Source organism: Sinocyclocheilus anshuiensis, unplaced genomic scaffold (genome assembly GCF_001515605.1).
Source record: "Sinocyclocheilus anshuiensis isolate Anshui unplaced genomic scaffold, SAMN03320099.WGS_v1.1 scaffold152, whole genome shotgun sequence".
Taxonomy (NCBI): Eukaryota; Metazoa; Chordata; class Actinopteri; order Cypriniformes; family Cyprinidae; genus Sinocyclocheilus; species Sinocyclocheilus anshuiensis.
Window position 1 is genome coordinate 2,992,918 of NW_015555781.1, and position 24,783 is coordinate 3,017,700.

At 36.0% G+C, this 24,783-nt stretch overlaps 2 protein-coding genes across 2 annotated transcripts; one reads left to right on the plus strand and one right to left on the minus strand.

The window, feature by feature from the left end:
- Nucleotides 1-131: 131 nt before the first annotated feature.
- On the minus strand, nt 132-13,456 carry LOC107674702 (monocyte to macrophage differentiation factor 2-like). Its single transcript, XM_016468781.1, has 7 exons — nt 13,176-13,456; nt 6,192-6,273; nt 3,947-4,107; nt 2,611-2,685; nt 2,415-2,516; nt 2,138-2,207; nt 132-946 (listed from the first exon to the last, which is right to left on the minus strand). Exons 1-7 carry the CDS (start codon nt 13,211-13,213, stop codon nt 743-745), a joined length of 732 nt encoding a protein of 243 aa, XP_016324267.1. The 5' UTR covers nt 13,214-13,456; the 3' UTR covers nt 132-742.
- Nucleotides 13,457-15,198: 1,742 nt separating this feature from the next.
- LOC107674704 (WD repeat domain phosphoinositide-interacting protein 2-like) lies at nt 15,199-24,776 on the plus strand. Its single transcript, XM_016468783.1, has 12 exons — nt 15,199-15,439; nt 16,464-16,546; nt 18,235-18,404; nt 18,512-18,608; nt 18,842-18,939; nt 19,042-19,134; nt 20,131-20,201; nt 20,318-20,425; nt 20,514-20,678; nt 20,759-20,866; nt 22,920-23,017; nt 23,097-24,776. The coding sequence occupies exons 1-12, from the start codon at nt 15,366-15,368 to the stop codon at nt 23,207-23,209; spliced, it is 1,278 nt and encodes a 425-aa protein (XP_016324269.1). The 5' UTR covers nt 15,199-15,365; the 3' UTR covers nt 23,210-24,776.
- Nucleotides 24,777-24,783: the final 7 nt, after the last annotated feature.

Sequence of the window (24,783 nt, forward strand, 5' to 3'; positions counted from 1 at the left end):
ACTGGAGTAATGATGCTGAAAATGTAGGTTTGCCATAACAGCAATAAATTACATTTTAAAATATATTCAAATAGAATTTTTTTTTTTTCTTCAAAATTGTAATAATACTTAATATTAGTTTTTACTGCATAAGAGACTTCTTTTGAAAACATAACAAATTAATTATTCCAAACACTGGACCGATAGTATAAATCAAGTCATCCCCTCTAGCTTTCCACCTAAACAATATCACAACCTCATAGAAATGATCCATCACGATCCATTGTGCAACAATTAGAAAGTCATTTCTAACATTTTTGTACATATACATTACTACAAGTTCACAGTAGTAGAAATACTTCAACATTATTCTGCTCAATGCCAGTGAATGTCAATAAATTACTATCACAAGCACAGTCTGACTATGGGAGTTCATATCAAGGCAGTAGATAGCTCAGTTAAAGGATGTGGAATGTTATTCATATCTTCTATATTATACACATTTTGCTGTAAACACTGACAGTTGAAACAGTACATTATGTCAACAGGTTAAGACTACATCTGCAAAAATAGACTGGCCAGAAGGTGCCGAGTTATCAGGACATAAATCCTTCTATATAAAAATATATTTTAGACCAACAGTACTGGAACATGCCCGTCTATGATTAATATAGAGGGATGCAAAGGCAGCTCATGATCAAATGCACCGTCTTTTATAGCTCAACAAACCCTGTGTGTGAACACTGGAGATCTTCTACATCTGTCACCTGGATATTTTGATTTGGCTGGTCCCCGTTGCATACAAGTACCTCCAGATGGCGTAATAGTGTATGCCTGCCCCCACTACCACAAAGATGTGCCAGATGGCATGAGCGAATGGGATGAGGCCATCACTCTTGAAGAAGACAATTCCCAGGCAGTAGAAGACTCCGCCCACTGACAGCTCTAATATGCCCTCTCTGTTAGGCTGAAATAATACATTCAGTTTAAACCGGTCGCTCTCCCACAGATAAAATACAAAAGGGACACTGTACAAAAAGTGTGCCATTTGATTCTCTTGTATGCATGTGTAAAAAAATAACTTGAATAACAATGAATAGCTAATGCCAACTTTTGCTATGCTAATACAGACATTCTTTTAAAGATTAAAATCCAGTAACATTATGTTTAAGTTATGTTAAAGTGGTTCGTTTAATCATGAGGATGCCCTTTTTGATCTGATCTGTCTCCATCCATTACCAACTCTGTTTCATTTTACAAAAATGCACATATTCTGATACAAATGTATGATTTGATACATAAAAATATAAAAGTGAAAGTGTGTGTGCATATATATATATATATATATATATATATATATATATATATATACTGTATATATGAATGGTGATAACAGGAAGGATGCTTAACCTGGGGATAAAACTTTAATAATGAATAAATACAAATAATTTATATAAGTTACAATTGAATGATGTCATATACAGTAGTAAACAAGTGATAATTAAAAATTATTAAATCTTTCTGAGAAGCACCCTGTAGAACCACAAGGCTTGTACAAAAATAGTGTAATGACAACCCTTTCTGAGGGCATAAATGTATCCCAACCTATTTATTAAAATGCATTCATTTAGCTTAAGATGACAATCACGTAATTCGTTAACGCTTTGGCACAGTGTTTGTCTGATAGGATGTTTTAAATCCTCCTAAAATTCATCAGGAAAGGCACCTGATTCATTGAATGACTCAATAACTTGGGGCGGGTTGCATAAACTGCTTAGACTAGTCTTAAAAAGTTAGTCATCTCATTTCTTTTCTTCAAGACTGGTTATAACTTTTTAAAGTCAGTTACAAAAAGGTAGATTGGTCTAATGTGAATCCAAAAAGTAAGACTGATTACCCCTTGGCTAACTGCTGATTGGTCAAATTAGTTTGTCTTTTTTGTCTTTTTGTCGTTTGTCATAGTGTCTTATGTTTATGCAACTGGCCCCAGGTCTCACAAAGACATGAAATAAAGACCTACTTCAGTTACAAAGTATACTTGATGTTAACAACACTAGCTAACGGAAATGTTGTAAAATATAAATAAGCTGCTTAGGGCATCTCAAAAGCCTTCATCACTGTATTTATGAACACATGTATAGGTGTCAGTCACACATACCATTGACAGAAGAACAACTGCAGGAACAGCTCCCATGGAAGTGTAGCACAGTAAGTCTAATATCTTGTTCCTGAAACATAACACAGCCATTTTAAAGATATTCTGATGCTGGGTTGGTAATATTCACTTGCATTATTTGATGCATTCATAATGCAATTGCTTGGCAAAATAACAAGCACAGACAGCATTTTTACACCATTTTGGATGTTAACTACCACATCAGCATCTGAGAGTGATTATTATCCTCTACATCCTCAAAAAAGTGGTGGGCGCCTACTTCTCGTGAAAGAAGAAGACATAGGCAGAGCCAGCGCAGGCCATGATCCACACCAACCAGCGCATGTGCACAGCCCAGGGTCCTAGTTCCCTCAGGTTCAGCCTGCACACAACACACACACAAAGACACTCAACCCTGTGAAGCTGTAAAACACTGAAGGTGATGCTACTGGCAGACACACACATCACATACTCACCAGGGTGCATAAGATGCAGCTATAAAGAAATATATCACCATCCTGTCGCACATGTGGAATCGCTGCTCCACCTTCCTGTTACAGCAAGAAAATGTTTCAAAACAAAAATCACTCTCTTTTTTTCTAGTTTGCACTCAAATATTTGTACTGGCTTGTATCTTTCTGACCTACACTACTGTTTAAAAGAAGTCTCTTATGCTAACCAGGATGCATTTGTTTGATTAAACATATACAGTAAACGGTGATATTGTGTATAATTTAAAATAACTCTTTATCTATTTGAATATAATTAACAATGTAATTTATTCCTGTGATGGTAAAGCTGAATTTTCAGCAGCCATTCCTCCAGTCTTCAGTGTTGCATGATCCTTCAGAAATCATTCTAATATGCTGATTTGATCTTTTAAATCGGGGTGTCAAACTCAGTTCCTGGAGGGCCGGACTCCGGGCCGGAGCCCTGCAGAGTTTAGATTCAACCCTAATTAAACGCACCTGATCCAGCTAATCAAGTCCTTCAGGCTTATTTGAAAGCTACATGGTATGTGCGCTGGAGCAGGGTTGGAACTAAACTCTGCATGGCTGCGGCCCTCCAGGAACTGAGTCTGACACCCCTGTTCTAAATGAATAAAGGTAAGTAAGTAACTCTAGTGAAGCATGTTGCAACCCCTTTATACAGATTTGAGTCCTGTTTTTTGTTCTTTTTCCTGTATGTGTTATTTGGAATGGGCAGGGTCATGACTGAAATGAATCACAGACTGATGAAACTCACTTCTGTGAACATGAACTGACAGGCCCATGTGAAACCATCGGCACTGTCAATGTGGATTCATATTTAACTACTCAGGTGTCCTGCTCTGATGAAGATCCAAAGTTCATTCATAATGTTTCCGCTAAATCTGCATTTACAGCTGACACTTCCTCCTAGTACAGAATATGCAAAAATACTAAAGCCTAAACAACACTTTAGATTATAGATTAAATATTGCACCATAGACATACGAGAAGTTTGTACAATATTCCAGTAAATCTAGAATGGTGCTGCTAACAGGAAAGACAGGAAACATGCCTAATCAACTTATGAAATCTGTTTGTTTCACATCTTGAAGCACTTTATAATGAGTGTGTGTTTAGTCATTCTTGAATCCCCTTAGGCAGAAACATGTTAAACATACTGCGTGCACTTTTTAAAAAGCATCCTCTTTAGTTCACAAATAACATGCTTTTTTGTTGCAATATCAAGATTTTTTAAATAAAATATAACTTTATTTGAAGAAAACATTTAAAATATTATAACTTTTTTAAATAATAACTATATCACAGCTATGTAATGACTCACCTGAGATGACTTTTCTTCCAGGACACCGTATGGAACATGGTGGACATGATGAACAGCCCAGACAGACCTGTCCCATACATCCATGCAGAGATGGTCTCCCACTGGTCATCAGAGAGGAAGTACAACACTGAGCTGCCCAGGATACTGGGAATGATCCAGAACTGAACAGAAGACAAAATAAATATGTATCTTTTTTTGTATCTTCTCAAGATATCATTTTTGTGTGTATGTGTTAAAGCAGTGTTTAAGAGTCAAGACCAGCCCATTTAAGTCAAGAAGACCAGAAGAGGGTTGAATCCGAATCAAGAACAAGTCCACATGCTCCTGAGTCCATGACATGACCAGGAAGTGAAAATGTGGTCTTAGACTATTTTTTAATCATATTTTATGAGCAAGTCAATATTGGAAAAAAATAAATACACAACACAGTATTTCTGAATAAAGAAAGAACGTAATAATACATTGTTTTTATATATAGAATCAATTAATTAAAGATACTTTTGATTATTAAAATTTAATTAAACCATTAAAATGGAATCCATAAAATTAAAATGGAAAACACGGAATCTGGTAAAAATTAAAACTGATTTTGAGAAAAATAAATAAAACGTTTCATAGGGCCCTAAAAATGTAATTTTTTTTATAAATTGCTGTTACATTGTGTAAGTTTCATGATTTCAATTAATTAGACATGCTTTTTGGTTAATACAATTTAATTTAATCATTAAAACAAAGTTCAGAAAAATTAAAATGGGAAAAAAATAGAATTTTGGAAAAAAATAAAACCGATTTCATAGGGCCCTAATATTGGACAGTATTGGTCTTGTTGTGGACTCTGGAGCATGTGGACTAATACAAAAACCAAGACCATGAAAATATGGTCTTGAACTCAGACTTGAGGACCAAGAACTTGCCCTTAATTTTTTAATCAATATGTCAATATTTTCAGGGTCTTGGTCTTGTTGTGGACTCAGGAACACGTGGCCTAAGACCAAGACCATTACCATGAAAATATGGTCTTGAACTCAAACTTGAGGACCAAGAACTTGCCCTTAATTTTTTAATCAATATGACAATATTTTCAGGGTCTTGTTCTTGTTGTGGACTCAGGAACACGTGGCCTAAGACCAAGACCATTACCATGAAAATATGGTCTTGAACTCAAACTTGAGGAACAAGACCAAGGCCATATTTTCATGTGAAGCATGTGTGCTCAGTCTTGACTTGGACTCAACCCTCAGCTGGTGCCAAGCTAGTCAACACTCCATTATAGTACTTAAATACTAAATTAACTAAAATGGCCAACCCCAGTCCAACATAATGTATGTACAGTTTGCTATTTGGATTACTGTAATAACATCAGAAAAATGTCAAATTCTAATATTTGTAGCCTGACCGACCCTCCTTCCATCTGTCACTATGTGTGTCTGATCAAATCTTCTTAACATATCCCACAAGCCCTACTGATTTTCTACAGAAGCCTTCTTTTTTTTTTTAAAGAAGGTAATAACCAAAACCAGCAAATCTAGGCATTTACAGCATTCTGACATAAACACATTATCAACAAACATACACCATACATTTTCATGGCTTGACTTTAATTTGTAGACATCAGAAAAGTAGATGCACAGTATTCTTGAGCATTTACTCCACAGCCAAACGACAACGCATTGGTGCAAAGAGGATTTGGTGTGTGGTCAGTGTCTCATGCTGAAGCTTGTGAACTGGCCGTGCCAGATGTGCGGCTCTGAGAGGCAGGGATTAGAGAGCAGGATGTTATCCAAACAACATCACGGAGCAAGGCCATACCCAACATGCCCATAAAAAACACATGAACATAAACCAAGATCAGAAGCAAGGATGAAAAGAGAACTGAGTCAAGCAAATGACAGTATGAAAATGACTTGATGACTGTGACCTAATGGTATTGTTGAATGATTTTGTCCCTGTATATCCTTAAAATATTGTTGTTTGTTGAGCAGTATTACATTACACAATCTCTGAGGTCTTTTTGTGACCTTGGTGATCCTTCTGTGTCAAAGGACAATGGCATCAAAGCCTTCCCTCTTGACAACACCCACTCCTTCACAAAACCAGAGGTCTGTATACTAAATGTTGACCAACCCGTCCAGTTTGTTATCTCACGTACTGTTATTAAGCACTTTATTTTCAGTGAGGTTTCTTCAACATATTGTTTTGACCTGCTCTGAGCTCTGCGTGAGATAAGAAGTAGATTTCCACTTACTCCATGGGTGGCACAGTTGGCAGCATGCTCATACTCAGTTGGCTGGTATCTCTTGCTAGATGGGACTCGGTTGTTCATAAACCTAAAAAATAAATAAATAAATAAATTTTGCGACTGAAGGTAGAGCTTCAGTCTTATTTTTTTTCCTCTTCTTTAAAATACAATACATTAATTAGAAGTAATTTATATGGGCTGTCATCCTAGTAAAATTTTATTAACTATTTCAAGAATATATAGACTGGATTTATAAAAATAAAATATTTATTTAAAAAAAAAGATCTAAGGTCATGTACACTTCCATTCAAACGTTTGGGGGTGGTAATATTTTTTTATGTTTTTGAAAGAAGTCTCTTTTGCATTTATTTAAAAATACAATATAAAAATAATATTATGAATAATTATTACAATTTTAAATAATTGTTTTATATATTTTAAAATGTAATGTATTCCTGTGATGACAAAGCTGTATTTTCAGCATCATTACTCCAGTCTTCACTGTCACATGATCCTCCAGAAATCATTCTAATATGCTGATTTGCTGCTCAAGAAACATTTCTTATTATTATCGATGATGAAAACAGTTGTGCTGCTTCATATTTTTGTGAAAACTGATATCTTTTTTTATATTTTTATTCTTTGATGTATAGAAAGTTCAAAAGAACAGCATTTATCTTAAATCTTTTATAACATTATAAATGTCTTTACTGTCACATTAATGCATCAATTTAATGTGTCTGTGGTGAATAGAAGTATCCCCATTCACCCCATTTGACATCATTTCTCACACATCTCATTTCAGGGCCCACCGGCGCTACCTATAGGCGAGCAGGCAATTGTCTATGGCCTCGGGCTTTGAGGCGGGGCCTCCATAACCGTAACACCGTATATCCTCATTGCTCACTGGATATACTTGAATTTTCACTGAACTTCAATTAATAAACCAATTAATGTTGCCGTTTCAAAGCGGGTCCCGCCTTCTGAATGTTTGCAGTGACGAACACATCCTTCAGGTGCTGCGAAGCAAAAGGCTAATAGCTCCTAATGCAGGTGTGTGAGTTGTCGTTATCTATTTTGGAGTGATTCTAATGTATTATAAATATAAACTTGTTGTGTCGATCAGGAGCTGACTAGCAAAATAGCTACAAAAATAAAAGCAAAGAAGTTTATATTCAAAGTCAAAAAGCAAACACACTAGAACAATTTTTAATGTTTCCAAAAAAAAGGAGCTCAGTGTGTATCTTCTAAATTCTGCTGATGATCATTACTGCTCTAACTTAACACTTAATTTCAGTTTCAACTAACTAGAAATGAACTTCTTTTCTGCTTAGTGATTGTCTTTCACTTCCACTTGATTTGTGTATAGTGCATAGTCAAAGTAACAATGCAATACATAAATATCATATTATTAATATTATGACAACATCTGTAGTCATTATTGATTAAATGGGAGGGGGAAATCCTGCCCATAGCCAGCTTAAAAAAATTATAAAAGCACTGATGTTCATTTACTGAAGAGGAACTGACAGGAACTGTGAATAAATTACTGAACAAACTACTGCAAAATAATAATAATAAATAATAATATCATGGCTATAATAATAACATTCTCAACAAACAAAAAAGAGATTATAAAGTTATTACATTTACATTTACATTTAGTCATTTTGCAGACGCTTTTATCCAAAGCATTAAGTGGCTAGGCGATTTCGGTGCTCGGTGAAGTCGCAGGTCTTTACACTCGTTGGTCTTCACACGAGAAGGCCTGAACGCTTCCGCTGATGCTTCCGCGTCAGCGCACAGACATCAGGTAAATACACAGTCTAAAAGACTAAAGTGAAAACAGCTGTGGCCGCCTTCTAATTAGCACAGCCAATAGTCTATAGCAGGCCAATTCCTCAAATCGAAACTACAGTTCGCACTTAAACGCAGGAAGGGAGCAATTAAATTACACGCGCTCCTTCTTTGCCGAGGACAATTATTATAATTACCAGAAAGTGCAATCAAAAATACAAACGCAAACAAAAATATAACGTAGAAATAGGCAGAAAACGAAATATTCCTTCCTAGCAGAAAGTAATAATTCAAACAGCAGATCTATAAACAAGTATTACGCAAAACACTCACGTGCAGCCGTCTGTCTCTTCTGTTGACTAATCGCTTGGCCCGAGTTATGACAGTGACCAACTGTCATACTATTAATATGAACATACAGTACCGGTCAAAAGTTTGGACATTACTATTACTATTTTTAATGTTTTTTAAAGGAGTCTCTTATGCTCATCAAGTCTGCATTTATTTGATCAAAAATGCAGGAAAAAACAGTCATATTCAGCAAGGATGTGTTAAATTGATCAAAAGTGATAGTAACGACTTATATTGTTATAAAAGATTTCTATTTATTTATTTATTTTTCCATTTTTAAACAACTTTTTAATCATCAAAAAAAGTACTGTGATACTGAAAAAAAGTATCACAGGTTATAAATTAAATATTAAGCAGCACAACTGTTTCTAACATTGATAATAAATCAGCATATTAGAATGATTTCTGAAGGATCATGTGACACTGAAGACAACTTTGACATCACAGGAATAGATTATATTTAAAGTATAGTAAAATAGAAAACCATTATTTTAAATTGTAATAATATTTCACAATATTATTGTTTTTTTTTCTGTATTTTTGATCAAATAAATGCAGGCTTGATGAGGATAAGAGACTTCTTTCAAAAACATTAAAAATAGTAATGTGTCCAAACGTTTGACCGGTACTGTATAAGTAAAAAAATATACAAAATTTAAAATGAAATGTATAAATAAAAAGGTTAGGAATCAAATTTGTTTCAAGTGCATGCATTTTGCCTAGGTCCTCCAAATATCTAGAACCGGCCCTTGATCTGATGGCACAGAAACAGCAGAACAATGTTACAGGTTAAAGTCCTTTTCATTTCAGAGGTTAATTCAGATATATGAAACACATTAAGGATAACAAGCACCTAATGTTCAGGTTCAAGAGCATTAGATAAGCCTCTTTGAGGCACCTCAAGGATTTAATATGCATTCGGATCACATTTTCAGAATGTTCTTGTATTGCATGGTTGCCTAGCATCTGTAACTACCTAACGACGAAGCTAATCCTGTTCGGAATGAGGTCTTTTATGCCACTTACATTGAGCCGCTGATATATCGAGTGATGATGTCATAGTCTCCATGCCAACCTGAAGCTTGGGATTTTCTTTTTTATTTCCCCCCAAACACTCTTTATCTGTGTGATTTAATTAATGTGCATGAGGACACAGGGAAGTGGGCTACACTGCTTACCAGAATAAACGAGCCAAGCTCAGGAAACCATCTTACTTTGCTTCTCGATTATATATCTTGATTATAGTGTATTACAAGCAATAAACAGATTAATTGTCTTCAGTTGCAGTCTTGTCAAAGATAATTCTGCCACTGAAACATAGAGGCTGACTTAAAGGACTGCCATGTCCTTTTTGTTATGAAACATGATTTCATAACTTTTTATTTTTTCTCAATTTCTATAAAAAAAAATTTTTTTAAAGTGTGATCCGGGTGTGATGTAGGAACTGCATTCACAGTCATACATTCAATTATAAGTGGGCTACACTGCTTACCAGAATAAACGAGCCAAGCTCAGGAAACCATCTTACTTTGCTTCTCGATTATATATCTTGATTATAGTGTATTACAAGCAATAAACAGATTAATTGTCTTCAGTTGCAGTCTTGTCAAAGATAATTCTGCCACTGAAACATAGAGGCTGACTTAAAGGACTGCCATGTCCTTTTTGTTATGAAACATGATTTCATAACTTTTTTTTATTTTTTCTCAATTTCTATAAAAACAAATTTTTTTAAAGTGTGATCCGGGTGTGATGTAGGAACTGCATTCACAGTCATACATTCAATTATAATGCCTGAATGCACCAGAGCTGCTAGTTCATGCAGAATGTGCCTTTAAGCAACATAGTTATTGGGTATATTTAGTGTCACTTTTCATATCACAATATTTTTTTACTATATTCGGGGAAAATATTTACTCAGAGCACTGCAGGCCATCCTGTTCATTATTATGGATGAGTTCATTAAATGAATGTTTGGCTACAGGGTTCAGCAAGTGTGTCTCTGCTTGGCCTTTATAAAAAAAATTACTTTTATATGATGGCATCTGGGGCTAAACTGGAAAGATCAATGTCTATAATATATGCTATTATATATATATATATATATATATATATATATATACTTTAACTTTTTTATAATAGAGAAATGTTTTAGCAATACTTCAAAATATAAAAAATACTGTCTTCATGTACAGACAATACACAACAATGAATCTAGTTCAATTCGAGAGAAAAAAAGAGTAAAACAAAGACATGTTATGATGTGAAATTAATAAGCAGTATTTCAAATTACGTGCTATTCTATCCCCAAACACTGTGCCAGGAGGATGTGTCTATGTGAGAATATGATAATGACACACTGTGAGGATGAAGGAGTGTGACACTCATCAGTGGCCCTTCACTAGAGAAAACATTCAGAGATTTGGATGTTTTGCACTTCACAGAGCGTCTACAGCAACATGATACACAGTGCTGGTCTTGGGTTTCAGCCAAAAATGATTCAGCCAAGATGTCTACTCATGCATAATGTGGCCCTACATACTAGTCATGACATCAAACATTGTATTCCAACATTTTAAGGCCGACCTCAAGTTCTTCTTTTTCCAAACCACACAGCAAGTGCATTTTGTTGCATAATGCTCCTCCTTATTATAATATAAAAAAAAAAACGAAAACCAATTTGCAATGTTAAAAAACAGATGTTTACAACATTTACATGCAAGTAATCAAATATGGCAGTCATGATAAAGTTGCTTAGGCTATGCTTCTGCATCTGAGGTTTCGGTAAGGCCTTGTTCATTATGCTTTCATATGCTCCAGCTTCATAAAGGCCGGTTCTTCTATGAGCACAGACAATTTACTGAGTGATTTATTGTTGAGTGTGACAATCGCATATGACAGAGGCCAAAATATCCCGTCCAAAAACCAAATATGCACTCAGATGTCCACAATGCAAGTCTCTTGTCTCTGAAACAAGGAGGATCCAAACCAAAGAGTCACAAGGGACAAAAATACACACAGTCCAACTAATTGTACTACAGGTGCATCTCAATAAATTAGAATGTCGTGGAAAAGTGAGATGCACCTGTATACTTTAGAAGAGGAGATTGAGAGGGAACCCTGTGTCTGACCTTTCTGGGAAGATTCTGGAGAATTTAATGAAAGTTTATCAGGTGCTGACTGGAGTTTATGACTCACCTGAGAGTTTTCTGGAGATAAGAGGAAACACTGCATCTAGGTACGATAATACAGTTGAACTAAATTCACCAGTTTTAGCCACTGTTCTTTGGTTAAAGGAATAGTTCACCCAAAAATGAAAATAAATGTATCTTTTAACTTTAAACTTTAAACCATTGCTTTTGGCCAAAATACAACTCAATTTTCCATAACAATGCTTCCTCCAGTGAAAAAGTCCATCCGCTGTTGTCCGGTCACATCAAAATCCACCAACATATTTTTAGAACAGTTTTGGACTGTGCTTGATCTGTGCATATTTCTCTCCTGATTCATACAAGATAACTTTTCACTGGAGAAAGCAATGTTATTGACAGAAGAAAGGAGAATTTTAGTAGCAAGCAACCGTATAAAGTTAAAACTTCTTTATGGATTTGTTTCTCACAAACACGCAGCTTTTCACGTCACAAGATGTGAAGTGATGGACTGGAGTGGATTACTTGTGGATTATTGTGATATTTTTATCAGCTGTTTGGACTCTCCTTCTGACGGCACCCATTCACTGCAGAGGATCCATTGGTGAGCAAGTGATGTAATGTTAAATTTCTCCAAATCAGAGAAATTTGGAGATGAAGAAACAAACTCACCTACATCTTGGATGGCCTAATACGAGTACATTTTCAGCAAATTTAACTGTTTCATTATGCAAAGCAACTCTTTAAGTTGTGGGAGCATAAATAAAAAGTGTTTAGTTAATGTGTGTTTTTTACACATATATTTAGCATTGAGACACTCTAAAAATGCTCACATGAGATAAAATAGGGAACAAAAACAGCATTTGCACATAATCTAGTCAACATCATCTGGGGCAAAGATCTTAAAAGGCAAACACAAGGCCTGCTTATGTTTGCCAGGTATGTGACTTGTGACCTGACATTTGACAAATTTTGTCATCACACAAAACTATCAACACATTTACAATATCTATATGTCTTACTGAAAAAAAAAGATTTGGCAAATGTTCATATTAATAAAGTTCATGTTATCTAAAACACTATTCTTGGAAAGCCATGTTGAATGACAATTTATGGGAATGATGAAAGTTTAATACTAAGACATTTCACAAAGACAATATGAGTAAAGTGAATAATCGTTTTCTTTTGGGAATACATTCATATGATCACTTTACATTTGTGGAAAAGAAACATACACCTATATAGTCTATAGGCATTATAGTATAAGCTACACTATCTAAAACTGAAGAAATGTTTTAGCACAAACACAAGCAATATGTTTAATGCCAGACCTGTTGTTTCAAAATAATGTTGCAATCCATTTCTATTCATTGTGTATGTGTCTGTGTGATGGTCTGCAGGAAATCCTCACCAAAAGGCAAGTTGCAACAGTGCAGAAATAAAATGAAAGTAGAAGTTGACAGAACCTCAAGATTTTACCCATGAATAAACACAATGCCTTGGCTCGCGCTGTTTTACTTTGTTTAATAGTGTTGTATTCTTATTAACAACCCTTATTCTCCTTTCAATAATGATTTTCTGTTATTAACATAGGACAAAAACGTAATAACTTTCAGTTGTTTAAAAAAAGTGTAAAAGCCAACCATTCTTTTCAATAATATTAAGAAAACAATGTTATTTTTAGATCATTTACCTGCCGAACTTCGTCCTCCTAAAATCCATACTGTACATATTTGCACATGTTCGCTGCGGAACTTGCTCCTGGGTAGACAGCCTGACTATTCCCAGTGCCAGCGACGAGCAAACTCCGGATGTTTCAGTGCGTCCAAAACTTCGAAGGAAGCAGTACTGCCTCTGCGAGCACGTGAAGACTTGCGCTGCTCAGTACGCACACGGGAGCAGAACTGCGAGAAGCGGCCGCGAGACAGTGACAGCGGATTTTTGGAATAATCATAAAGCGTATCGCGACCCCTCTTTCTGTCAGGAATGCCGCTGTGCTGTGCGTCCGCTCAATCCCCTCCCCGCCCCTTTGCTTTCTTCCAAGTAAACTTGGAAAAGGCTCGCGGCAAACGGACTGCATCTCATGTAGCGGATATTTGCTTTAGAAATGCTTGTTTAGAAAGACGTAAACAACCCTCTCTAAGATCTGAGTGTTAGGCTACATGCACGCTATTTTGTGAAGACCTCATTTTTACTTAAATAATAAATAAACACAAGGCAATATATATAATAGGCCTATATACAATTCTGAGGATGCGTTAAGTTAGATTAGATCCTTTTTTAACATATAAACTCCATGTTTGCTCTGTTATAAAACTGGTCATTGTTTATATGACTCTGAAGGCCAACATTACAATGGTCAGGTATCAAATCTAACCATTTCTGACCTGGTCAGCACATTTTCTCTGTGACCCAAAGTAGGGTTTGTACTGACCGTAAACTAGTTAACACTAGAATTGTGACATCTCAGAGACATGGCGCACGAAGCCCTCTGCTGGTTAAATAAGTTCATAACATTTCAATCTGCGTCTCATCCGTCGTGATTGCAGAGATGGCTTCCATACTCCATTCTGGTATAGTGGTTCTCAACCAGAGTTGCCTCAAGATTACTTAAAATATTTTAAAGATACAATATAATCATATTTTAAAGACAAAACAAGCTTTAAAATAAGCTAAAACAACTAAAAATCCAGATATTTATTGATTAGTAAGTTTTTGAAATGGAACAGTTTTGAACCTTTAGACAAAAGAAAATCTAAATTATTATTGCATATCTTGCAACTGTGTTTATGTTTTTATCACATTTGATATCAGGCTTTTATGGCCTATATTGTATGATGTTGTGAAAATATGGAGCTCAGACCTGAGCATAAACATAAATTTTATTTAGAGGCCCAAACTGAGCAAAACGTATGCAGTTTGGTGCAGATGTTGTTATGGCCAAAAGTAAGGTGAAATTGTAATAGCTTATAATGTAAATCAATTCGATTTTATAGTCCTAACGGTAGCAGTAAGCAGACTACTTATGTAAAATGCATATAAATGTCAGTTGTCACCCCAAAATATGGCTTAGTACGATGATATTTAAATGCTTAGTTGTATTATCAAAACTCTGTAGTTTTTATTATGGTGACAAAACTGTGTTCCTCAGAAGTTGTATCATATTTGATACTCACATATTAACATGAGTTTTATAAAAAATAAAAAACGATGTATGCATAATCAAGTAGGCTAAATCTGGTTGCTTCAGACCAGTAAGTGCTCATCTTGAAATATTAATAACAATTTAAAAGTTATTCTTACATTTACTTACAATTACTCACAGCAAACAGACACATGTAACACGACCTTAAAGTTGGCATTTTTAGAATTATACTAAAAGACATTTTATTAGTAAAAAAAAAGAAAAAAAAAGTGAACTATCAATCAGAGGGCAGAAGGTATGTAGAAGATTGTGTACAACAGGTTTTGTACAACAGCAAAGTTTTGATCATGTGTACAGTGTTGTGGACAGCCTTGGAGTCAAAACGTTTGAGAACCACTATGGAAGCTAGTATCTTGTATATTCTCAATTAGGGGCTTCATTATGAATCTTCTAAAATGAATTGCGATAAATTGTGTAAACTTTTGCAAAGCATTTGAAAACATACCCGCTTTAGTGAGAAATAGATCACCTTTCGCTTTAATTAGAATGGAGGCTGTGCGTGCAGCAGCCACTGCGCATGCGCACGAAAAAGGTGCAACAGTGGCTGGAGGAAAACAACAACATTCATTGGAGCAAGGGTGGAACTTATGGCAGTGCGAGACGACACCAGATTTCACTAATCTAACCCACATCTGAGCCCTTTTCACTTCGGCTTAATCTGCAAATGGTGTCGAGCCCATGAACCTGGCCAGTCAGAGCGGAGAGGCCGGCTGCAGCCAGCTGCTCTTCGCCAACTTTAATCAGGATAACACGTAAGAAAAGAACCACGCTACTGCTGCTGGCCTAACAGCCCATATACTCGACAACAGCACAATGCTGTCAGTATAATCAACGAGTAATTTGCACTGCAGTCGTGCGAAGCTTCGTTCGTTATCATTGAAGCGTTTTCGCTGTGTCGTCGCTCGAGTGCAGTGCGGACAGGATGATAGAGCGTGCTAACCAGCTAAAACACTCCCTGTTGTTATGCTTTCTGACTTTTAAGTCGGTCCCTCTTAAGACAGTTACACACGATGTGTTAATGCAGCTTTGTTTGATTTAAATCAGCACTCAATTTTGCTCTGTGAAGTAACGTCAGACAAATTCACTCACGAGACTTGTAGCACTAGCGCCCGTGCTAACGAGAAAATTACACATTTGCTCTTCTGCATAGCTATATGTCAGACTAACTGTATGAAATGTTAAATACGGGATGTAAATTAACGTTTGGTTATATATATCATTTAGCAAGTGTTAAATAAAGCTGTTATCTGTGTGTTTAATAAAGTAGGAAAAAAGTAGATCAAATGTTAGCAACACCAGAGTAACCTATGACTTGAAACTGTGCTTTGATTTTGTGGGTTTTTTTGGGCTGTCTGATAGTTTCAATGCAATTTTATGTTTTTAAAAAGCCGTTTGTTTATCTTTCCAAATCTAGTAACCAAGGAACCAACTGTCAAGTTAACCAAAGCTCAAATCATTGACTCCACTGGTGTAACCGCTGGCTCACCTCACAGACAATACTGCCAGTGCTTTTAGAACTAATAACAGCTGCTACATTTCAGCACTATAGAAAGTAAACTGCTCTAAAATAGCTTACTGTCTCCTGACTTTTGTATCTTGAAGTTCAAGCATGTCATATTACACGACAAGGATTGCAAATTAGCCCTTTAACACATTTCACCATCAGGTCAACAACCTGTTTTAGTCATTAAGCAAACCAGTAGACCATAAAGAAGTGGATTTGTGCTTTAATGACTTACTGTAGCGTTTCATTATTGTTACCTCCTTGCTTTCCAGATCCCTAGCTGTGGGTACCAAGTCCGGGTACAAGTTTTTCTCCTTGTCATCAGTGGACAAATTGGAACAAATTTACGAATGTAGTAAGTTATTTTTGTTTTAGTTGATGTCAGCCTTTATTCAGCTTGTGTAGTCGTGCAAATCATATCTAGTATGGCTGCTTATACTTCTGGCATGATATAAGTTGATTGAAGGGGTTGATAATGTCTTTTGCTCTCTCTGGAGGTCAGAGATAATCAGGGGTGTACAAGGAGTTTGAAAAGTGAGAGTCTTTGAAAATTATTAAAATGAAGAGTTCTGGTCCTGGATGCTGATTGGCAGCATTCCAATGCAAGATTCCAGCTGTGCTGAAATACTATCTATGCTGTATTGTCATTACTGTCACAGCTGAAGGGCTTGCATGCACACTTTGTGACTCTCAATGGTCTTAAACTGTAACTAAATTCAGAATAAAGCCTGTCTTCCTGTCTGTTAGTGTTTAAAATACAAAAAGTAAGGGGGCCGGATGTAAACATTTCAAAATGTCCAGGGATTTGTTAGTTATTTTTGCTACGTCCCTGTAGTCCAGTGGTTCTCAAACAGTGGCCTCAGCAAACTTCCAAGGGGGATGCAGGATGACTTATGAGAACCTAAATTAATAAATTATTATATATATTTTAAAATAATCTAAAAAAGTTTCAAAATCATTTCCTCCTCGTTACTGTTGTTATTGCAGAACATACAGTTCTTAAAGGGGTCATATGATGCGATTTCAATTTTTCCTTTCTCTTTGGAGTGTTACAAGCTCTTGGTGCATAAAGAAGATCTGTAAAGTTGCAAAGACTAAAGTCTCAAATCCAAAGAGATGTTCTTTATAAAAGTTGAGTCAGCCACGCCTACCTAAAACGGCTCGTTCTAAGACGCCCCCACATGTCTACGTCACGATGTGGGAAGATTTGCATAACGCCGCCCAAATGTTCACGCAAAGAAAGAAGGATTCAAACGCAAGTTTTTTGGGCAGTGTAGAGTAGTGCTTGTTGTTTGTCATTTCTCCGATCACAAATGTAGACATGGTTTTATGTTTACGTGGCACGATGCAACGCAATGCGTTAAAAGACAGTGTAAGTCATTATAATCCATAATTATGTCCCCACTGGATGCAACGAATGCCTCGTTTATAATGGGTTTTCATGTTTTTGAATCGTTGCTCCGGCCTGACAGGGCATCATTACAGTACAGTAAGGGGCGTAACATTTCCGTCACACACTTGAGGTATTCGGCCAATCACAACGCACTGGATAGCTGGCCAATCACAGCACACCTCGCTTTTCAGACCGATGAGCTTTGTAAAAATCGACGCGTTTCAGAAAGGCGGGGCATAGAGGAGAAACAATAATGTACAGTATGTGGAAAATAATGTGTTTTTTTAACCTTAAACCGCATAAACACATTTCATTACACCAAATACACCAAGTAATGTTCTTTTTAGCATCATCATATGACCCCTTTAAATAGTATTTCATCACAAAATAAATTGTGGTTAATTAAATTACTAAATCAATATTCCCAGTTTCTGTAAATAAAAATGGTTGAAAAAACAAAAACAAGCAGCTTAATTACAGCAGAAATACCAAAATTATATTCGCTTCTATTATGGGGGGGAAGACTTTGAATAATAAACGGGGAGTGTTTGAGTTGAAAAGGTTGAGAATCACTGCTGTAGTCCATAATAAATGTTTGCATGAGTGTAGTGCATAAGACGTGTTTTATATTCTCATGTATGTGTGCTCAGCTGACACAGAAGATGTGTGCATCGTGGAGAGATTGTTCTCCAGCAGCCTTGTCGCTATTGTCAGCCTTAAGGCACCTAGGAAGCTGAAAGTCTGTCATTTCAAGAAAGGGACTGAGATATGCAACTACAGCTACTCAAACACTATACTGGCTGTAAAACTAAACAGACAGGTAAGTCAGCAAACATCCATTTCCTGTGGTGCATGTTTACAGTATTGTGTTTTATTACAAGTGATCAGACCGTATGAGAATGTTGCAAACCTGCTTTATTTCCACAGAGACTGATAGTGTGTTTAGAGGAGTCACTCTATATCCACAACATTAGGGATATGAAAGTACTACATACCATTCGAGAGACCCCTCCGAATCATTCCGGTGGGTACCACTGCTTGCCATCAGTGCATCATTGTCAGTGTGCTGTTTTTTTCCAGACTTTTCATGGAGAAGTACATGTAGCAGCTTCTTCTTTCAGAAAGATCTAGTGCTCTATTTATGTTTGGGGAACTGAAAGCGTAGGTTTGCAACCTGTTACTAATGGCCTCGTTGTTATTAGTATTAGCCAGACAGATGTTTTATTTGTGATTATTAATGTCAATAAACATTTATAGGACTATGTACCCTGTCAATCAGTAATGACAACTGTTACTTGGCCTATCCGGGAAGTGCAACAATTGGAGAGGTACAAGTTTTTGACACGGTCAATCTGGTAAGTACTGTGTAGTTTTAATGTTTGCCATAATTATGGTTTTAAGGGATTGTGTTAAACAGGGTTGGTCAATATGTCTGTGTGTGTGATATTCCTCCCCAGAGGGCAGCTAACATGATACCTGCCCATGATAGTCCACTAGCAGCACTGGCGTTTGATGCAAGCGGCACTAAATTGGCCACGGCATCTGAGAAGGTAGAGCTGTGTGTGTGAGACACTCATTCAGATTATAATAAAGCTGGGTGATATGGCCAGTATTCACATGATTCACTTCTAACTAATTCAGTGAATCGATTCCAAACTCTGAACTGTTTGCTTGTATTGTCAATCAAAAATGTTTACGGAAGTCACTGCATGGTATTCTTCATGAATCAATTTTTGTTTTTAGTTAAAAATATATGAAGGCTTTTTATTACTGTGTGTTGTATTTGTGAATACAAGTAAATTATTAAATGTCATTATTTTAAACAACTTTATAACTAGATTTTTACTGTTTTTCTTTTTTCTCTTGCATTAAAAGTTTTGATTTTTGAATCTGCTTAGCTACAGTTGTTTAGTTGATAAAGACGGAATTGTAGCTCCAGTTTTTCAAATTTTAGTGATATTGCCCAACTATACGCACTACCAATCAAATTTTTGGGGTTAATACTAATGTTTATTAAAGAAGTCATAATGTTTACTAATGAAAAGAATACTAATGTTTATGAAAAACACTAACATTGTGCAAAATTATTACAATTTAAAATATATTTTCTGTTTTAAAATGTAATTTATTCCTGTGATGGTATAGCTGTATTTTCAGCATTATTATTCCAGTCTTCAGTGTCACATGATCCTTCTAGAAATCAATCTAATATGCTGATTTGCTGCTCAATAAATATTTTTTATTTCAATGTTGAAAACAGTTGTGCCGCTTAATATTTGTGATATACTTTTTTGGTAAATAGAAAGTTCAAAAGAACAGCATTTTATTTTTAAATAATCTGCAACATTATAAATATCTTTACTGTCACTTTTGAGCAATTTAATGTGTCCTTGATGAATAAAATATTAATTTCTTTTAAATTTGAGTGGTGTTTGTATATTGACCTTCAAGATTTAAAGTGCTGAATAATGGATCAAGAGTTTTAGTTTATTGTAACCTTCCTCAAAGTTAAATTTTTCAAACCCTCTTTTCTTGGTATTATTTAGGGCACTGTAATCCGAGTGTTCTCCATTCCAGAGGGCCAAAAGCTCTTTGAGTTCCGGAGAGGAGTAAAGAGGTAGTAAACTATATTACTGTAGATTCTGTTTGTTTTGTATCGATACAAAACTCCCAAGAATTATAATAAGCACACAGAGTGAAAACAATGCACTTTCTTTAATTATCCCTCGACAGATGTGTGAGCATCTGTTCCCTCGCCTTCAGTATGGAGGGACTCTATCTGTCTGCCTCAAGCAACACGGAGACAGTTCATATTTTTAAGCTGGAGACCCAGAGAGAGAAGTCAGTGTAATGATGCCCACTGAAATAAGTGGTTCTTCAGACCTTCTTCTCACATCTCGAACACAAACACGTTTTTTTTTCATCTTAGGCCTCAGGAGGAGCCCACTACTTGGACTGGATACTTTGGGAAAGTATTGATGGCCTCCACAACGTATCTGCCTGCACACGTAACAGAGATGTTCACTCAAGGAAGGGCATTTGCTACAGTCAGACTGCCCTTTTCAGGTCACAAGAACATCTGCTCTCTGGCCATGTGAGAAAACCATTCAATCTAAATATGCTATCAGCAACTCTGATGTATCTCTGATTATCTTGCTTGTGATTGGTTTCTAGAATCCAGAAGATCCCACGCCTGCTGGTGGCTGCAGCAGATGGCTATCTTTACCTGTACAACTTGGACCCACAGGAGGGGGGAGAGTGCACACTAATGAAACAGCATAAGTGAGATCCAGTGTTACCAAGCTGGAACAATCTATCAGCCTACTAGTCTATACATACACTATCGTAAAAGTTTGGGGTTGGTAAGACTTAAAACATTTTCTGAAAGTAGTCTCTGAATGCATTTTAAACGGTAATTTATTCCTGTGAAGGATCAAAGCATGATCCTTCAGAAATCATTTTAATGTGTTGATTTGGTTGGAAATGGTTATTGTTATGAATGTTGAAAACCGTTGTGCTGCTTAATTTTGTGGAAACAGTGATCAAATTTTTCAGGATTCTTTGATAAATAGAAAGTTTAAAAGAACAGTATTTATTTGAAGTAACATAAATATCGTTACTGTCACTTCTGATCAATTTAATGCATCATTGCTGAATAAAAGCATTCATTTCTTTCAGAAAAAAATCTTAGTGACCCCAAAATTTTATGGTAATGTATACACATAGAATATTTTTATTGGTTATTGAGTATCCTGTACAATTTACTGTGAACCTAAAACAGGACTAACAGTTCTGATGCATTGTGCTGGGTATTACCACTCCATAGCTGAAGTCAAGTCAAGTCAAGTCAAGTCTGCTTTATTGTCAATTCTTCCACATGTACAGCACATACACACAGAGAATTGAAATTGCGTTACTCTCAGACCCTTGGTGCATACAGATAACACTAACAGTAGAACATAAATACAGATATACAGATTAAATATAAAATACAACTATACAAATAAGGTCAAATGTAAAAAAAAAAAAATATATATATATATATATATATATAAAAAAAAATATATATAAAGCAGCACACGGCAGCTAGAGTGCAAACCAGTGAAGTAAACAATGAATGCTGAATGTCAAATATTTTCTGATTGGCTGTGATCTTTTTTTTCTCTCTCTCTCTGTTCATACATGAAAAAAGAGGAATTGCTTGACACTCAATGCATCATGGCTAGTAAAGAGTGTTAAAAAAAGACAAGGGGTCATTTTTATTGTGATGTTTTTTCAGTTTAGTTTAAATTTATTATTGTTGATGTTGTTGGTGGTTGTTGTTTTTTGTAACCCCTTAACTGTCACCCCCCATTTTTTAAAATAGGCATGAAAGTGCACTATCAAAACTTAAATTGTTGTAATTTATTAACACTTTAGAATACAGACCTAAGGTCTCTTTTTAAAGAAGAAAATCAGTAGATTATTGCAAAAGTGGAATAAAAAAAAAAAATGTAAGTATCAAAAAGTTATAGAACTTTATAGAAAGTTATAGAACACTATATTAATTTTATTTTATTTTATTTATTATAAATATTTGACATAACAGGTTTTACTCTAAAATTGGTATAAAATTAAAGCCTTATGTCATAAGTTATGTTCCAAATTTGACTTTGATATGAAAAAAATTGAGGTTCCTGTGACATTTTATTTAAGGCTTCATACTACAAACAGCCACCGGGTGCCATCCAAACTCCGTTAAAAAAATGTTATGCATTTCTCTGTCACAAATGTCTAGATTTCTCTGTCAATATTACTTCTATCTCAAAATAGAAGAGAAAATAGACTCAGACCTTTCCAATGATATGTTTTTTGTCAAGATTATAAAAAGGTTTGATTTTAAAAGACCGTAATGCATTTTGTAATATGACACTTGACACCGCCCACTAAGGGGGAGGAGACCGCCAAAAGATTTTAAAGTACCATTTCTATGGTAACGCAATGTCCGATTTCAAAATGGTTTTCAGAGGATGAATCTTGGGCTTCTAAGCTTTCAAATGATATGTGATTTATGATGATTACTGAAAGATTTGATAGAGAAAAAGGACAACAACAAAAAAAGAGCGCCAAACGTCCCTCAGGTGGGACGGTGACAGTTAAGGGGTTTTAAATAGTCCTGCAGTGAGACTAAAAAATACAATTTCCAATTACTGGTTGTCTCTTTACTGAATCAAAGTCTTAAAAACTGTTTAACTTAAGAATTGTATTAAACCGTTTGTATCTGAAAAATAGTTTTAGGTTAACACTGATTGAAATGTCATGTGAATTACTCATGTCAATATGTTTCTTCCTTTAGGTTAGATGGAAGTGCAGAGCCAGCGAATGAAATTCTTGAACAAACCGCTCACGACCGGCCACTTGTGGCACAGACCTACAGTGCTGCTGTTGTCAAAGGTAAGAAGCTGTCGTTTTCACTCAAAGAATCATAGAATGTAAATGTTCAAAATGTCTTGAATGGTTTTCATTGGCTCAGGTTACACTGAGGATCAGGGGGCGGTAGGGGGTGCTGGAGTGGAGGATGACATGAACACCCTGCACCTGGACGAAGAGAACGAGCAGCCTCCGTTAATCCTGGAAACAGACTGAGCTGCTGCCAGTCATGCCCTGGGCGGAAGATGGAACCGACTGAGTGACATTGCAGAGGGGGGGTTTCCTCCTCTGGTGCTGCTATAGACATGTGTGACCAGATAGAGAAAGAGATTAAAAGAGAGATCATTTTAAAGCAAGCCTAGCTGTAGCCTTATTCTGTCTGTTGTTGCGTATAGATGTTTCCCTTCGCCCACCCTTGTGGCTTTATAAAACCTGGTGAATTTTTCTTTTGTTTCCTTTTTTTAATGTCCAGGTATGTCATTAATCAGACCAAAATATGAAATCCAAGCTGCAGGTGTCCCGTTTCTTAGCTTTGCATGTACATGTGCCAAGAATAGAAATCCTAGAAAAACTTTGCTTTCATGTAGTTGGTTCTGATGTGTTTGCTGGCCATTTCTCCTCTTGAATTTTGACATTTGTGTCTTTTCAATTGTGATTGAAAGCGAACTGGCTTGCGCCGCCTGCTACATCACCACACAACTGTGCAGTGTCTGCATTGTGGAGTCCCTTACCAATCATCAACATCTGTGGCTGCGCAATGGCACCAAAATGTGAATATTGTCCTGTAAAAATATATATGACGTGTTAACATGATGGCCTGGTTACAATTACTGTTTGAACAGTGTTTTTAACAGGCTTAGAGGGTTTTTTTTAGTTTTACCTTGATGCTTATGATGCTTATTACTGCATCTGTACACGCACATGCTTTACAATACTCTCTTTTAATTAATCTCATGCCTCATTAAGGTTAACCGGGCAATGTGGAGATGAAAACTTTCTTTTTGGCTTTGAATTACCGCTAGTGTTTTCATACGGCCTGATTTCTTTGAAAAAATAGCATTATTTTAAGTTTCAAACACTTAAGTAACCTCAATAGTAGAACTGATGACTGATGAAGGCATTTAATGTATTGTTTTGGGGAGGAACTAGCCTGTGTTAAACGTGGTTTCAAGAGGCAGTCAGTCATCAACTTGTTTCTAGGACATTTTGTTTTAAACTTGAGGAATGAAGGAAGGAAGGAAGTTGAAGTCGTGCCCTGTCTCTTTGATTTTTTCTCAATACCAGCAGCTGACGATTGCTCATGAGCCTCATTTTTGGTTGGTTCCTACTTTGAGGGCCTTGTCCTTTGCAAAGAGGAAAAGCGGAATATATTTCTTTAGTAAAAGGTTGCAGCATTTAACTTGCAAATGGGGTAAGTTAGAACCAGAACAGGTCAAATGTTTAAAGTGATATCCAGGGTTCTTTTGAAAACTTACGAGGACCAGGGTTTATGAATGTGATTACCAAATATTCACAATACACAATGTTAGCCGGTGTGTCCAAATAAGCACAACAAACAAAGAGCAAACAAATAAACATTGGCATTCAGAGATACTGCCTGAATTCTTGGAGCTGATTTTTATGCATGATTGCCTCTTGAGCATGTTTTGATGTTGCATATCAACAAATGTCAGTAATAAATTGACTTCCGTCCTCTTCAGCCAATGAGCTCTAATCCCCCAAGGCCACTTTACTGTTTTCTAATGATTTTTGTATAAAATGTAAATTGTTCCATAAAAAAATGAAATAAA